This window comes from Dipteris shenzhenensis, chromosome 17, assembly GCF_047967505.1.
Source record: "Dipteris shenzhenensis isolate YYH24624 ecotype China chromosome 17, Dip_SZ_1.0, whole genome shotgun sequence".
In the NCBI taxonomy this organism is placed as follows: domain Eukaryota; kingdom Viridiplantae; phylum Streptophyta; class Polypodiopsida; order Gleicheniales; family Dipteridaceae; genus Dipteris; species Dipteris shenzhenensis.
In genome coordinates this window covers 30,320,647-30,337,678 of record NC_141612.1, presented here as the reverse complement: position 1 = coordinate 30,337,678, position 17,032 = coordinate 30,320,647, and the positions used below count along the sequence as shown (strand labels likewise).

Here is a 17,032-nt window from a genome sequence, read left to right as displayed (position 1 = left end):
AACATAAAGGTGCGGCCACTGACAAGAAGAACAACTCCAGCACAAAAGGACTTTATACCATCTGTACAGGCGACCATAGATGGTTCGATTGTCCCAAGCGACCAAAGCAAAATTCCAATATGGAACCTAGCACTTCCCAAACAGAAGATGCTACCCCAGCACAAGGCAAGAAAGGCAAAGCTGTTCGAATGGCAAATACCATCCACATGAGCCTTGCCAGCAACCCCGAACCTTCCCTGGCCACTCAAGTACTTTGTGTTCAAGGATCAATTCGTGGAACAACGGTCACTATCCTCATCGATAGTGGCTGCTCTCATAACTTCCTAGCTAGTTCTATGGTCGACAAACTTCGGTTGACCACCAGTCCTAGTCCCATGGACTATCAAATTGAACTCGCAAATGGAACTATCTTCTTGTGCAACACTAGGATCAAAAACTTGTCTTTTCACATCCAACATTATATGGACAAGTTGAACTTCGACATCATGCCTCTTTCTCGGTACGATGTCATACTCAGACAACAGTGGCTCTACGACTATGATCCATCAATCAGTTTTCGCAGTCATACTATCCAGTTTGTCCATCAGGGAAAACTTATTGAGCTAACTGGTTCTAGGGACTCTCCTTCAACCCCAGTTGCCTCTGCCTTACAAGTAAAGAAGTGGGTTCGTAAACGTCAAGTAAAGACTTCACTTCTGTTGGTTACGGCAGTGGAGGAGACACCAATAAGGGATCCTCTTGAATACCTCAACTAATCTTTTTTCTAGCCCTACCTGGATTTTTTTCCATTCCATTTGAGGTCATGACCGACACTTCCGACATCGCTACAGGAGCACTCTTGATGCAAGAAGACAGAGTTATTGCTTTTGACAGCCATAAACATTTCGATATCCAAACCCGATACCCAGTTTATGATAAGGAGTTTCTTGCCGTTGTACATGCTTATCGCTCTTGGAAACATTATCTCATGGGAGCCGACTCGGTGGTCAAGACAAACCATCACTCTCTAAAGTATATCTTTACTCAGCCAATCATGAACGCTCGACAAGCACGCTGGGTTGATTTCTGGCCAACTTTCACATGACCATTGAGTACATTCCAGGACTACGCAATGTACCTGCAGATGCTCTCGGTAGGTTGACTCTAGCATCAGCTATGGTAATCTCTACATTATCTGTGGATGTTTCGAATTCATTCAAAGGGAAGTATTTCAATGATAAAGACTTCGGCACAGCAGTACAAGTTCTTTCAAAAGATCAACCTTTGACTTCCGAACAGAAGATTTTCTCATCCTATTCTTATACGGACGACCTTCTGTATTATCAAGATCGCGTCTGTGTACCACATGACAAGGATGTTTGACGTCTTTTGTTAAAAGAGCATCATGTAGTTCCTTATGCTGCCCATCCAGGCATCAACAAGACTTATAGGTTACTCAGTGCAACATACTACTGGCCTCAGATGAAAAGCGACGTCATCGAAATGGTTACATCTTGCTTATCTTGTCAACAAATGAAAGCAAGCCGACGACTTCCAGCAGGACTTCTTCAGCCTCTTCCAGTTCCAATTGAAAGGTGGGAAAGTATTTCCATGGATTTCATTACCACACTACCACGATCCTCCCGAGGTAACACTCAGATTATGGTAATTGTTGATCGATTGTCCAAAATGGCACACTTTGTTGCTTGCAAAAGAAGAGCCCAGGCTCCGGACATCGCCAAACTCTTCACAACACATCTTCCGACACCATGGATTGCCCAAGAATATCGTATCCGACAGAGATCCTAAGTTTACCAGTCACTTTTGGATTTCACTGTTCGAATCTTTGGGTACAACTCTACTGTTCAGTTCAGCCTACCACCCAGAATTAGATGGTCAGACTGAAAGAGTCAACCAAGTTCTGGAAGAAATGCTTCGACATTATATTTAGTCACACCTAGCAGCTTGGGAAGAGTATCTACCACTCCTTAAGTTTGCTTATAATAACTCTTCCCATAGTGCCATCAGCATGACTCCATTCCAAGCAGCTTATGGACACACTCTGATTGTACCAACGAATTTTATACTTCAACATCGAGTGGCCCTAGCTGATCAACTGGTTCAGTCACCTAGAATTTGACATTGGTGACATGGTGCTATTATTTGTAGCCCCACATCGCTATAAGACGGTTAAGTCTGTGTTTCCTAAGTTGCGACCAAGATACTATGGACCTTTCCGGATCGTCAAGAAAAATTCACCTTTAAGTTACAAATTGGAATTACCACCATCATGGGGTAAAATCCATCTGACATTTCATATTTCTTGGCTAAAGACGTACATTCCAGGCGATGAAGTAGTTCCTCTTGCAGGTGATTATGTCCCAAAAATCGAAGACGATTATGTTCTCCTTATTCCTGAGCGTATTCTAGACCATCGACAGCGAGAGACTCGACATCGACTTATCACGGAATTCCTTGTTCTTTGGCGAGATCTGGACGACTCCGATGCTACTTGGCAATCTGATGAAGACTTACAGCAGTACCCTGACATTTTACAGCAGTATTTTCAGAATTTACCGTGATATTTTCTACATCAGTTCATTATCTCCACCAGGGTCTTATTTTGAGTGGGAGGGGATGTCACGATCTGTGACGTATTCCCTTCTCTATATCTTAGACTTATGGATGGTTTGATGAATGGACACTTGTGGAAGGGTATGCCCTTTCGACGGGACACTTCCTATGAGGCACAACCCTTCACAAGAGACATTCTATTGAAGAGACACTCCCATTGTAATGTACCCTCTCATCAAGGGTCACACCCTTCACAAGGGGTACACACCTCTTCATGCACATACACTTGGAGTACACACCTTTTCATGTGTGACTCTTCACTCTCTATATAAGAGAGGCCCAACTGTATGGATGACACACTACAGACACTCAAGCAATACAAATATTCCTTGTTCTCTTTTATTTTCAGTCTTCTTTCTGTTCCTTAGCACATTTCTAAATATACTAAATCTAGGATTTCTTACAAAATGGAGCTATCCGCAAATATGCATCCCAAAATCTTTGATTAAAGGGCTTTGCCATTTCTCCCTTCTTCATGCGAAGGCCATCCCATGCAATATGGACCTTATGTGCAGATTGTTTCGTTAGCTAGAAATACTTTTTAAATTTCTTCTAGGTCTTGGGAGCAGTCCCATCTAGCAGTTTGGCACTCCACCAGGCACTGGCTGTACCTATAAGATGCAAGCTCACCATCCGAAGTTTAGATGATTCCTGATAATTCTTTGTTCTAAAAGCCACATCAAATTGACGGATAAACTGTGTGGCCTTCTCTGTCTTCCCAAATGCCCCGCCATAGGTAGCAAATCGAATAGGCTTACCTCCCTCTTTGAATTTCTTAGCCTCAATATTTTTTTGCTTCTACCTCTATGCCTGTCTCGTGAAGAGTTGGAAGAAGAAGAAGAAGAAGAAGAAGAAGAAGAGGAAGAGCTATAAGATGAACTTGAGCTGCCACTGGGGGTCCGTCAGCTTTTCCTGTGCTTGGGAATTAGGGATTTGTTCCTTGGTATTGCACTTCTCCCCTATGCTGAGATTTATGGTGTCTTCTAGATGAACTTGCTGAAGAGAATGATGAGGGATTGGCAGAATGCTTGCCTTTGAATTTCTTGGGGAAAGTAAGAGGTGGATTTCTCAAGAGTATCTGCTTTGAAAAGATGCTGGAATCAAGGATTCCGCCTCAATAATTCATACTCCTGGATTTTGGCTTTGACAAAATCATCGTGAAGATCACCAGCTTGTACCTCAGGTCCCTTCTTGCTAGGCAGCCTAGTGTTTGAACTTCCATGTTCTCTTGATCCTGCCTCTTGATAGGCTGTTCTGAATTTCGAGTGTCCTTCTAGATAGCTAAAACCCAATCTGTTCCCACACCTGAATAGGTCAAATCACTATCCAACTTTGCTGGCTGCACAGGATCAATGCAAAAACTGATTCGAAAATTGTGCCAAAAGCTCTCTCCTCACAAAAACAGAAGCGAATTGAATTTGCTACATCCTGGGTGCATCGGCTGCTCTTTTGAATTGCGATTTTGCCTGCATGCAACAGTTCTCAGCAAGGAATCATCACAACCAGGGAAAGCGATGAAGCTGAGCTCTGATACCACCGAAATCAGCCCTGAAACCCTACAAATTAATTTGTAATTAACTTGGAAACCCTAATGCAGCACTTCCAAGAGAATATACAGCCAGAGATCTCAATTCGCAGCAGATAGAAGCAAATCGTAGCTGTGGAACATAATTCATAGCAGCCTGCTGCAATTCGCAGCAAATAAACATCATGGAAAATTTGAATTTCAGAGAAAACAGGAGAAACCTTGTATCTGATCACTTCTTCTGGGAGGGAACAGCAACGAATTTCTTTTGGGAATCCAATGCAACTGAAAGAGGGGGAGAAACAACCGAGAACACACCCTAGGAGCCAGAAATAAGCCCCCCCCCTGGCGGACCTGTTGAAGATTTTTATTTCAGAATTTCAAAAGTTTGCTACAAAGATCAGCTCTCATGGAGCGCACAGAAGAAGCTACAGCAAGATCACTGTCACAACTGAGCAACCATCTTCAAAATTCATCCTTCTCGCTAGCAGAGGTGAGCTGATTGCTAATCGTGGCAATTCTTGCTAAAAATAGCAATCTTAAACGTGGAACTTCCTTGAGCACTTTGGACGTCTAGTTTGCATGCCTTTTCCCCTTAAAATGTGGGGATTTTAGCCCTCTCTCCAAGCACTTGCACATAAAAATAAAACACCACCTAGCACATTGCACCAATTAAAGGTTAGCCAATGCATGCATTCTACATCTCTAGACTAATCCTAGTCCTCCGTGGGCGTCACCACCAAGTAAACATAATAAAAAAGATAGAAACTTTTCTAGTTGACAAAAGTCAACTCACTTTGACCGAAGTCAATACTCTTTGACGGAAATCAATAACCTTTGACCAAAGTCAAAAAATAATAGTTTCTCTTTATTTTTTTCAGATAAAATATGACTTTGTGACATGAGATGGCTCCACCATCAAGAAAAAACCCAATCGCCATACCTTTTATTGGAGGATGTCTCTATCATTGAGCAAAATCCTAAAGATGAAGTATGGCAAACTCAATGTTTGGTGTTCACCCCATGATCTTGAGGAATGTATAATAATTTCTTAGTAGCCCTAAAGAGGATTTTCCTTTGAATTTGGAAAGGATAACATCATACTTAACGTCTTTTTCACTAGAGGATAACATCATATTTAATGTCAATGTCCCTATTTCTTTTGAATCCGCAGATTTCAATTTTGTAGATACTATTTGAAAGTAAGAGCTGCCCTAAAATCAGGGGGTACATCTCTAAAATGGCGGGGTACATCTTGTACTTAGTAAATGTTTGACAATGCATTAGTTCCAAAACTGCTAGTAGAAATTGAGTATTGTGGACGGATATTTTCCTATTGAGTGCCTTCTTTAAATTGTTGTATCCTTTTCTAGCAGAGGCTTTGAATCCCGGAGGTTCAGATTTGTACATTGGAAGTTCCTTTTTGAATCAATATTTTTGTAAGGGTAGAAATAAAATGCTTCTTGTCCTCACCACTCTAATTTTTTGACAAGATTCAAGGCCATTGTGCATATTGAAGAGAATTACTGAAGTGGGAGGTGGATTGCTGATTGTTGATTGTTGACCTTGATTTCATTGGCAAAACCACTGAGCGGAGGATTAAAATAAGCATTCAAGGACTTCTCTTAATTCCATTCCTAATGACATCCTCATATGCGACAGAGACAATACCACCATGAACTCGCTATCCGAGGATCTTAGAGGAGGGAAAAAAAGAACAATGTTTTCATTGTGTGTAAAACTGGTCATTAGAGCACAAAAATGTTTGTCGAGCCAAATTAGGAGCTTCGTTGAGTATGATACTTGAGTATGATACTTGAGATTGATGATGAGACAGATGTGATAGCAACTGCCATTAGTAGCTTCAGAGTTAGCATAATCTAGAAAAGTGCCATATTTTGGTGACAGAGGTATCATGGTTCTTATGTGGGCTTGGTGAATCTTTCTTTGGTCCAACTACCATTATCTTGCAAAGCATCTCTCTCTTGCCGCTGTGTTTCCTGTTTATGAGATGTTTCAATTTGAACATTTTTGTAATAACAAAGAAAAAGGAAAATGGTATGCATCTTTTTTTTGTTCGTCTTTTCAATTCCATAAGGAATTTGGTTTGTACCTATCGTGGCATATAAGAGAGGACATGCATATTCATATTTATGACCTTTTTTGGAGAAGAGGGGCTTCATTATCAAGTTTATTGTTATGGTGGAGTTATATTGAAAAGAGTGAGTTTAATAGGTATACATTTAATACAGGAAGAGAGGCTGCAAATTCTCCAACATCGATTAGAGATTCCTTTTGATGGTACATGTCTAGAACATCAGGTATTCCCCCCCTTCCCACCCCGCCTTTTGGGTGATCAGTTCATGAAGTCTTTTGTTCCTTGTTTTTTCATTGGAAACCATGGTGTTTTGCACTAAAGGTAATAGTGACCATGTTTAAATGCATTGGAACCATGATTGCTTTATTAAGCTCTCATTTTTCCTATCAGCTAGGTTTATTCTAGGAAATTACGGCAATGTTTATCATGGTTAGTAGACATTTGGAGCCCGAAGTGTGCATGCATGTTTCTAAACATTCAAGAATGTTTGGATAAAATCCCGAATGCTTTTGGAATTGAAAATTCTTCTCGCTTGCCTAAAACACATGCATATACCAGACTTCAAAAAAAGCAAACATGTTATGGACTTCATAAACATCTAACGTATCTACATGCTTCATGATTCATTATTTAGCATTGAATTTGCTCCTTCATACTGAGACATTTATATTTAAATATAGACAGAGTTAAAATCTGACTTGATTGTATTGAAATTTTATGTATAACATTGAGATTATCTATGGTACATAATTAATAAACAAGTAGAAATTGGCCTAAAGCATAGCAAATCGAGGAAGCCAAAGCAATAGATCCGTTCCTTCAGTCCCTACTGTCCCTTAGTCTCTGCCACTCCCACCCCTCACCCTTTGGATTGTTTAAGATTCAATGATTGGCCATACAAGTTCAAACATATGGAATCTAGACATGACATTGTTTACCCAACATGGATCAGTCCCTGCCATTGCCACCCCTCACCCTTCAGATTGTTTCAAGTTCAACGATTGGCCAGACAAGTTCACACATATGGAATCTAGACATGACATTGTTTACATATCATGAATCACTGATCATTGATTGCCATTAAAGACTTAAAATTGTTGACTAAGAGGTAAGTGATACTCTCAAAATCCAAGTATGCAATGTATTGTAGTCTGTGAAGAGTGCATTGTGAGTCAATCCTTAATCTAAACCAAATTACAAGAACACTCCTATAAAGTCTAGACTCTGGAATAAAGAGCATAGGAACTGGTCAAGAGCCAGTAATAAGAACTAGTAACTACATAGAGCCTATATTATGATCCATCATCAATGATCATCTTGAGTCCTATGCAAGCAAGGCCTTTGTCGCCGCATCCACATTGATGCCCCTCTCTTCTCTTCCTCTTACTCCTCGTAGTGTGAGATCCAATAATCAATGATTTTTGAACACATGTACAAAATTGACCTTCACATTGCACAAACTGCAACTTACAGATAGGAAACTTGAAAGTTGAAGCGTTACTTGCATAGGTGAAACGATCTTACCTTTTAGAGGTCAGTGTTGTTGAGGCTCCTTTTAAGACGATCCATAAACTTGTACATGAGCCAATTGTGGGGTCCTCTCAATCTTTCAACCTCAACACACAAAAAATTGGCTTCCAAGTAATAGTGAGAAGTGCAGCCTCCTTCCAAAAGCTCAGCCCCTGGAGGAGGGTCACTTGGTGGAAGCATTGAGTAGATCCACTATTCTTTTTGGGGCTTCATGTACACAACTTTGAGGCAAAGTTTTTGTGCTATTCAAAGTAGGCAATAAAGAAAATGTTATTAAAAAAAAACTTCCACCAAAGAGCATTGCATTGATCCCCTTTAAAGAATCTTGACCATGGTCAAGGAGGGTTGACCATGATCAACCAGAGAATTAAAGAGATGACTTCGGTCAGAGAATTTGGCCCAGTCAAAGTGGCTTGGCTCCGCGTAAGAAGTTGATTATGGTCAATAGGTTGACCATGGTCTCCCAGAGTATTTGATTGCATTTTGGTTTGCATGGTGGGGATGCCCACAGAGACTAGATATAAGTCTAGAGATTTTCTTTGCATGTGAAAGGCTAACAATTAATGGGTGCCATGGTGATGTGCTTTCAATTAATTGTTGTAGGTTCTTGAGAGTGATTTATTGTCTTAGTTTGTGAGGGGCTGGCGCTACCTTCCAGGAGGGGTTCACCTTTGCATGTGACCATAGGTGGGGAAGGCCTCTGAAGATGTTCATATGAAGATTGTATTAGTTTTAGAAAGTATGGGACAGGAAACGGGTTGCCGAATTTGGAGCACCCTTGGCCTCCCACTCTTATAATCAGTTCTGGAATTTTCCCTCGTGAGCAGCAGAAGCTGTAAACAAAATCTTGTCTATAAATTTTTACTCAAAGCAATGAAATTCCTACGGGGGTTTAGTCGGTTGGTTCTTGGCCCTTGTGCTGTGTACAGTGGAAATGCTTGTGAATTTTTTCCAACCGACGTTCGTCTTTGCTCCTCAGAGTAGCATAATGTTTAAGAGTGGTATCAAATCAAAGGTCCATTCGCTACCTTCTGAGGAAGCAACGATTCTAGCATCAGGAGAACTCTGGGAATTAGCGCGCATACCAAGATGCATGCCGCTGAAAGGGAGAATGGCACATGGGTAGACCCAGAGCTCAGGCACAAAGCCTTCCTAGGCTCTGGTGATTCAAGCTTTAATCACACAAAGGGAGTACACTGATTTGGCCGACCGATGGGAGCATGCAGCAAGACCCTAGCTTCTGACGATCTGTGCACTCAAGATCGGCGAAAATTAGCTCGTTGATGGCACCCCGATCCCATTCCTGTACACCAATTCAATGTGGTTTGCTTTGTTCAATAGAGCCAAATCTGTCTCGCTCCACCCTCCTGCCTCGCTCCTTGCTGCTCCGGCTCCCCTGTAGCAACTCCCTCCCGCCACCCTGCAACTCCACCCTCCCGATTAACTTCTCCTCCCTTCCGCCTCCCCTCCTTGCTGCTCTGCCACCCCTCTGTGCTCCCCGGTTCGCCTACAGCTCCCTCCCGCTGCCTTGCAGCTCCGCGTAGCTCCTCCCTCCTTGTGGCATGCTGGTTTTACCAAGGTTGACCTTCAAATCATGAGACTCACAAAAGGAGTGTAGTGCGTCAAGGTATCTCTGGAGCCCCTCTGTTGAAGGAGACAAAAGTGCCACATCATTTGCATATAACAATATCTGGATCAGAGTGCTAGCAAGAGAGCATCCATCCCCCCCCGTGTCTGCATCACTGTCTCGAGCCCGTCAATGTAGAGGCCAAACAGGGTAGGTGATAAAGGACACCCTTGTTTGACCCCAATAGTGCTCATGATCTCGTTTGTCCACCTCGACCCTACCCAGACTCTTCCTGAGACACTCTCGTAAAGTGCCATGACAACCCAAATGATCTCCTAGCCATAACCCAAATCCTGTAGGCCGGAGGAGGCAGGCTCTCAGGACTATATCAAATGCTTTGCAGAAGTCCACAAAGCAACATTAAACCCTCTGCTTTCGTGCCCTCACCTCCTCGATGATACACTTCAGCGTGAGAATGTGATCCATGGTCCCATGATCCTGCCGGAATCCATCTTGTCCTGTTGCTCTAAGTCCTCGACACTCTGCAAATCGATTGATCTTGGAATCAAGCATTGATGCATAAATCTTAGACATGACATGTCCAATCATAATGGTCCTGTAGTTTTCCGGGCTCATGGGATCCCCTTCCTTGTGGATGGGTGAGAGTGTGTTAATGGTCTAGGTGGGTGGAAACCCCAAGCAAACCGCTTCATTAAAGAGTTGCTTTGCTAAGATCGAGGCGAGGAGATTAATCCCATATGCAATGAACTCAGTGCATAGTCCCTCATGATCCTTCACTCGGCCGTTATGAAGTTTCATTACGGCATCCTTCACTCCCCCCTTAGTGAAGAGGGTGCAGCAAGTGGGGTGTGATATATGTGAGAGGTCAGGGACTAGCTGATTTGGGATGTCATATAGTGTGTGTGCATAATTATGCCAAACCTAGGTGTCTGTGAGAGGTGAGGGGGACCGTCTTTCTATAAATCTCCGCCAAAAGTCCTTAGAGTTGTTACTAAACAAAATATTCAATAGTTCCTCCTCGTTGCAGCAAACGAAATCTAGTTTCTTCCTACGTACCAGTCGACGATACTCGAGTAGCGTCTCTGGTTCGCTCATAAGATTGTTTTTTGCTGTGAATCTGAGCTGACGTCGTAAAGCCTTACACTCATCATCATACCAACTATTACAAGGTACGGTCCGGGGTGGTGGTGAGCAAGTGGAGCGAGTGGTGTGAGGGAAAGCGTGAAGCGCAGCCTCGTGTAGTGAGTGGGTGATCAGGGTAGCGCGATCCTCTAATAGGGGTATGAAGTCAATATAAGCGAGAAGTATGTACAGACGGCCCGCATAAATAGCTGAGTGATTGCAGTCAAAGTGTATGTCATGATATGTGGAGTAAGAAATCAGTGGGATGGGACGTGCTGTGCAACGGGGAATGGAAATACTAAAGAATAAGTGGTATGATCAGCTCCTGGGGGGAGAGGTGCTATAGTAAAATCAATGATGCGAGATGTGAAGGCGGGGGATCCCATGATATAATCAACATCGCTAGAGCCTCCCCCATGTGGAAGCATGTGAGACCACCTGAGGCAGGCCATTTGTTAAGACCATTATAGATAATGAGATCATGCATCCTGCCAAGATCTAGAAGGACCTACCCATAAGATGTGACCCTCAAGGTCAATGTTTGGCAATAGAATGGAATCATCCCTGAAATCGAGGAGTGGTACCCGACGGAGGCGCCTGTCCTCGCTCTGAAGTCACCAACTAGGAGGACTTCTCCGTCGCTCGAGAAGTCGACAATGGACTGATAGAGGGCTGCAAATGGAGATGTCTCGGCCTCATCTCGGATGTCTCTAGCAAAGTGAGAGGTCTCGGGAGGGAAGTAGCATACTGCAACAAACAGATCCCGGCTGTCCATGTGTCGATCTGGATCCAAAGAAACCTAGAATGTGCATCTCTCTGCTCTACTGGAATGGTCCCTAAAAGGGTGGATTTGTAAAGAAATGCAACTCCTCTTGATCCTCATACTCCCCCTGTGTCCCTAGTCTCATCTCTGTAGGCAGACTCCCATGTGTATCCGCTAACTACTAGCAGTGGGCGCTCTGGACTCTGATGTGTCTCTATGTAGAAGAATATGTCGCGACCCGCATAGGATTCCGAGAAATTCCTTGGTTCTGGCCATAAGGTACCATTACAGTTCCAAATGGTACAGGATAGGGTCTTGGAGATATGAGTCTCATAGACCCCCCTATGTGGGAGGGGGGGCTAATGCCCGACGGGGGCCTATAAGACGTCGTCCATCTCGTACTACTGCCCACTTCCCATCCTTATGGGCTTGATCTCGCTGTTGCAACAAGGAGCACCTCTCCTCAACCTGTAGGGGGGTGGGATCCTTATCCATGGAGATCGTTGGTTGGTCTCGTAGAATTGACCTACGTCGTAAAGCCGAAAGTCGTGCCTAAGCGTCGTGAAACCGTATGATCAGGGGCTGCTCTCGGTTGGGATCTCTCCCCACCCGCCACACCCTCTCGATCCTGTGCTCAACTACTCTCATGCTAAGAGCCTTACTGGCTCTCTGCTACTACTCCATGAGGGTAGCCGAAACGGTTGCCTTCGCATGTTCTCGTTTGGCCACGTCGACCCATCTGGAAGTCTCCTCAATTACAGATTCCATGCTCGCAATATGTGCCTCAACAACTGGAGTGCCCCTGGGGCTGTGTGTATGGCGGTGACCTCCTTCCGGAGCTGTGAGATATCCTGTCTGAGTCTCTAAATGAGATCAGCTTGGTCTTGAATGGCCCGATCCTGCTCCTGTATGACACGGCCCTGCTCCTGGGTGAAGCAGATCTGCTCCTATGCGAAGCGTGTTAGCTCCATCTCGTGCTCACGGATACTGTGTACCTCCATAAGCAAGGTCTCCCAAGCCTCTGGTGAGTCAGCCTATCCGTGTCCTAGCTGAGACTGGAAGGACTGTGTCATGAAAGTTTGGGGATGGGGCGGAAGCTAGGTGAGCTGGGTAGAAAATGGAGATGACAGTGGCATGGATGAGGAGATCCCAACGGGGTATGGGAGCATAGGCTGACTGAGAGGGAGAGGGGAGAGGAAGGTCGAGGCGTAATGCGGAGTAGTGTATGACACCTCCGAAGTAGGTGTCATAATCGGTGTGAGAGCTATAACGGGAGAGGAAGGGAGGGATGAAATCTTTAACAACCCCGAGGAGGTCGATGTCAGAGGTATGTCGTTGGCAGTAACTGTAGCTGTGGATGTAGGGGCTACAACTGAAACTGGGACTGAAGCTGAGGATGAGGATGTAGCGGGGGCTGAAACTGAGACTGAAGCTGAAGCGGGGGCTGAAGTAGAGGTGGAGGCAGCAACTGAAGCTGAAGCTGAGGCTGAGGTGGATCCCGCCTTTGCTTTGCCGTCAACCCCAAGTCCGCTTCGATTGTAGCGCATGTTCACATCCTCAAGTTTCAGTTGTGTTTGCTGTTTTTTGTTGTTGTTGTTGTCGTCCTTCTTGTTTTTCTCCGTCTCTTTATCTCGTTCTCCCTTTCTCATTTCTGTGTTTTCTTTGTACTGGTTCCAGTGCAGGGGCAAAGGTGGGAACCGGAGCAAAAACGGGAGAGCAAGGACCCCCTCCATGGCACTCCTAGGGGGTTCAGTGAAGAGGCTGGGTGGGGGGGCTGCTGCACAAAAGGCAGCACAGCAGCACGGAGGGAGAGGCACATAGACGGGGGCAGAGGGGGGGGGGGGGGGTTGTTTAGCTACGGGGGTTAGGTTAGCTACCGAGGGGTAGGCTTGCTTCACAGGTTAGGTTAACTGCCGGGGGGGGGAGGGGGGTGTGGCAGGAGCAGACAGGGTAGAGGCGGAGTGGCGAAGCAGGCAGGGGGGCTGTGCAAGTGGGAGCAAAGGGGGTGTAGAATCCCATAGGATAGAATAGATGCATCTTGGAAGAGGAGTGAGAGCACAATGAAACCAAAATGTAGTTCTCTATTATGGATTGTGAGAGAGAGGACTCTCTCTTATAGAAAGGGGGAGAAGGTAGTACCTTCCCTACATAAGTGGCAATCAGCCCCTACATCAGTGGGAATCAGTCCCTACATTAGTGGGACTGGCCTAAATCAAAGGAACCTCCCATGTGGGGGCCTTTGGCTTACATCATCACTTAGGTCACACACTAGACACATCATAGCACTTGATGTGCCTTTACAACACACACAAACACACATGTGACTTCCCTAGATGCACATATGCACCATAGAGCAAGCCCTTGATCACACTTATCCCAACATACCCTCCCTCAAGGGTTTACCTCTTGCAGTGTCAAGGATACATCTAGTCTCATAGTTTCTCATGCCATCTCATGGTGGTCAAGGATAAATCTATGGCTAGGATCTCATGCTAGCAAGGGTTCCCAAGGGTGTGAGGTTCACAGAAATGGGATAGACAAAAAACATATCACATGGTCTACATCATATGGTGACCAGAGGTGATTTACAAAATACATAACATTTGATATTATTTTTGGAGTACTACTCCAGGCAGAGAACCTCAAATTTTGACCAAGTGATGATAAACAAAAATTCAAAAGACAAAGTGCTTAAAAAGATGCCCGTGTAGGTGATCTATTCAGCACATAGTTGGCACACATTACTGCATCAAGCCAAAATTTATTGGGTAAAGACTTGGCCTTAAGCATGCATCTGGCCATCTCCATTGTGGACCTGTTTTTCCTTTCAGAAACAGGATTCTGCTGAGGAGTGTAAGGAGTAGTGCATGAGTGAATAATGCCCCGTAAAGACAGAAATGCATCAAACTCCTTTGACATATACTCACCCCCCCTATCTGTGTTGAGGGTGACAAGCTTGCTTCGTGATTTGTTCTCAACCATATTCAGCCATCTCTGAAAGCATAAGAAAACTTCAGATTTGGCCTTTAAAGGATATACCCAGCAATATCTTGTGAAATCATCAATGAGAGTCATGAAATACTTATACCTCCCAATGGCATTTGTCCTCATTGGGCCACAGACATCAGTGTGTACTAGCTGCAATTTCCTTTGTGAGAGTTTTGGACAATTCTTTTGAAAAGGAAATCGATGCATCTTACCCAAAAGACAACCCTCACACACATGTTTGGAAAGTGTGTGAGTCTGAGGTACATCATTTGCCATCTGCTGTGAATGTAGCTTTGCAAGAGCTCTATAATTGAGATGGCCCATTCTCTCATGCCAAAGATGAGTTTCAGCAAGCTGTGAATCTGAAATAGCCAATGCTTCAATAGAAAGTGCAGCTGAATGATGATCAAGGTGATAAAGCTCTTTTTGCAAAGTGCCAGTGAGAACTATGGCATTGTCATCACGAAGATCATAAACTAGACATCTGTAGCCATAAAAAATTACTCTGAAACCTGAAGTAGCAATTGCTGAAATTGAAATCAAGTTGACTTCAATGCCAGGCATAAAAATAACATATGTCAGAGTGACAGGATGGCTTGAATTGGATGTGAGCTGCACATCTCCAACTCCTTTTACAGCATATGAAGCATTATTAGCACATGTAATAGTCCCCCCTCAAGGTGCATGAGCTAAAGAATGAAACAACTGTCTGCAAGATGTGACATGCTTGGAAGCACCACTATCAAAGTACCAGGACTTAGCGTCATTAGCAGTAAAGAATGCATCAGCTTTGGAGGGATCAAATGAGCAATGGACAGCCCATGCCCAATCATCTTGAAGAGCATGTGCATGTGAAGCATCTTCTGGCTCATGGGATTCAATAGCATGTGAGGCATTAACTGCTTTCTTTTTCTTCGAAGCAATGCGCTTTCTGCATTCTAAAATGTCATATCCAGGCTTGCGACAATTGTTGCATCTTTTCTTCTTTGACTTATCTGCTGTATTTTTAGATGCATGGGAGGAATTGTAGCTGCTATGCGCAGATTTTGGCTTGCCCATAGGCTTGGAAGCCTTGCCTCTTCCTGTCTACTATGAAGCAAATGCATGATCAGGAATAATGGCTTGTCTATTAGCTCTACTTTGCTCTTCTTGCAAAAGCAAAGTAACCAGCTGATCAAAAGAATAGTGGTCTGGATTACCCATGGCCACTAATCGAAGGGTTGTAGCAAACCCTTGATATGTATCTGGCAGTCCATTCAATGTGGTACTGACAAGTTGTGAATTCGGCACCACCTCATCAATGTTGGCAAGCTGTTCCATGAGGTCCTTGACCTTTGTTAGGTATGCATCCATAGAGTCACCTTCATTCATACTGACTTCCTGTAATTGCCTTCTCAAATATGCAACACGAGCTTCATTGCGAATCTGATAGAGAGAATTATCCCAAGCATCCTTTACTGTCCTGCAAGACTGGATGTGTGGAATAATGATTCTCTTGCATGATAAAGCAATGCATGAATGTGCATTTGCATCTCTTGCATCCCATCTTGACTGTTCTTGAGTTGGAAGAGCAGTAGCAGGAGTACTAGAGGAAGAGGCATCAGGAGGAGTACCCCTTGCAGAAGGACCAGCGGTAGAGGCAACCACTATAGCATTGGCTGGCCTCAGATCAGCCCTAGAAACAATATTCCACAAATGCTTTGCAACAAGAATATGTTTCATGAGATAAGACCACATCGGATAGTTGGTGCCATCCAACTTATCATCTTCACGAAGAACTCCCAATAAATCTTGATTGTTCCCAGCCATAGCAAATGTGATACCCTGAAAAAGACCTGAAAACCCAAAAGCCTCAAGGCTATCACTGCAAAAAGCTGGTTGTCCAAAAATGACAGCAAATATCTGCAAATTTCTGACCCAAATCAAAGGGCAAATGCAGATCTGACCCAAATGTGACTGTGACAGGCAATGTTCACTGCAAAAACAGCAAATCTGGCAAAAGCCCCAAATTTAATGAGGGCAAATAGGCCAAAAAGAGGGCAAATGTAGAAAAGCCCCAAATTTTACTGAAATTTTCGCAAATGTGACCCAATGTATGATAATCTGACTCAATGTCCTGCAAAATGTGTTTCAATGACCTGCAACTTGACCCAATGTACTGCAATCAAAAAGAGATTGCACACCAAATCCCAAAAAATAGCCTCAAGGCTTGCAACTGCAGAAATAGGACTTGCTGTCCACAAATTGACTGCAAAAGTGCATATGTCCCAGAGTATAGACCTCAAGATGTAGGCTTTCCAAACTGTTGAAATGGCTTGGGAAGATTTCAAACAGTAGAAGGAGGATGAGGAAAGCAAAAGTCCTCAAAAAGCCCAAAATTTTTAGAATATATTGCAAATAATTCACCCGTGTCAAACCTGTACTGAAATCCCGCGATCTGTACTAACAGAATGTATGGCTCTACGGTAGTTGTACAGATCAGGTACAACTGTACGGAGGCTGTACGGATCAGGTGTGCTGAATCCAACGTACGGCTATACGGTACGAATAGTACGGTTGTACTGATGCATGTACGAGGATGGTACGCTTGTACGGAGAGTGTACGGATGCAAGTACGAGGCTGGTTTGCAGGTACAGTGCCTGTATGGAGACGTATGTAGTGCAGTACAGAGCAAGACAAATGTACGGGTGACTGTATGCAACGTAGGTACGTACGGCGACTGTAGTTGGCTAAAAAGAATATGCAGGATGCCCAAGCCAAGCAGAAGAAATATGCGGATGAACGCAAGAGATATATATCTTCCA

The 17,032-nt window shown here is 44.0% G+C and overlaps 1 protein-coding gene across 2 annotated transcripts in view; it reads left to right on the top strand.

Annotated features, from left to right (window-relative positions):
- LOC147891971 (uncharacterized) overlaps positions 1-17,032 on the top strand; it is a 71,093-nt gene that overhangs the window by 21,151 nt on the left and 32,910 nt on the right. For both annotated transcript variants that reach the window (XM_087387856.1, XM_087387855.1), the window contains exon 4: positions 6,391-6,459. In XM_087387856.1, coding sequence (XP_087243982.1) covers positions 6,391-6,459 — 69 coding nt within the window. The remainder of the gene's footprint in view (positions 1-6,390; positions 6,460-17,032) is intronic.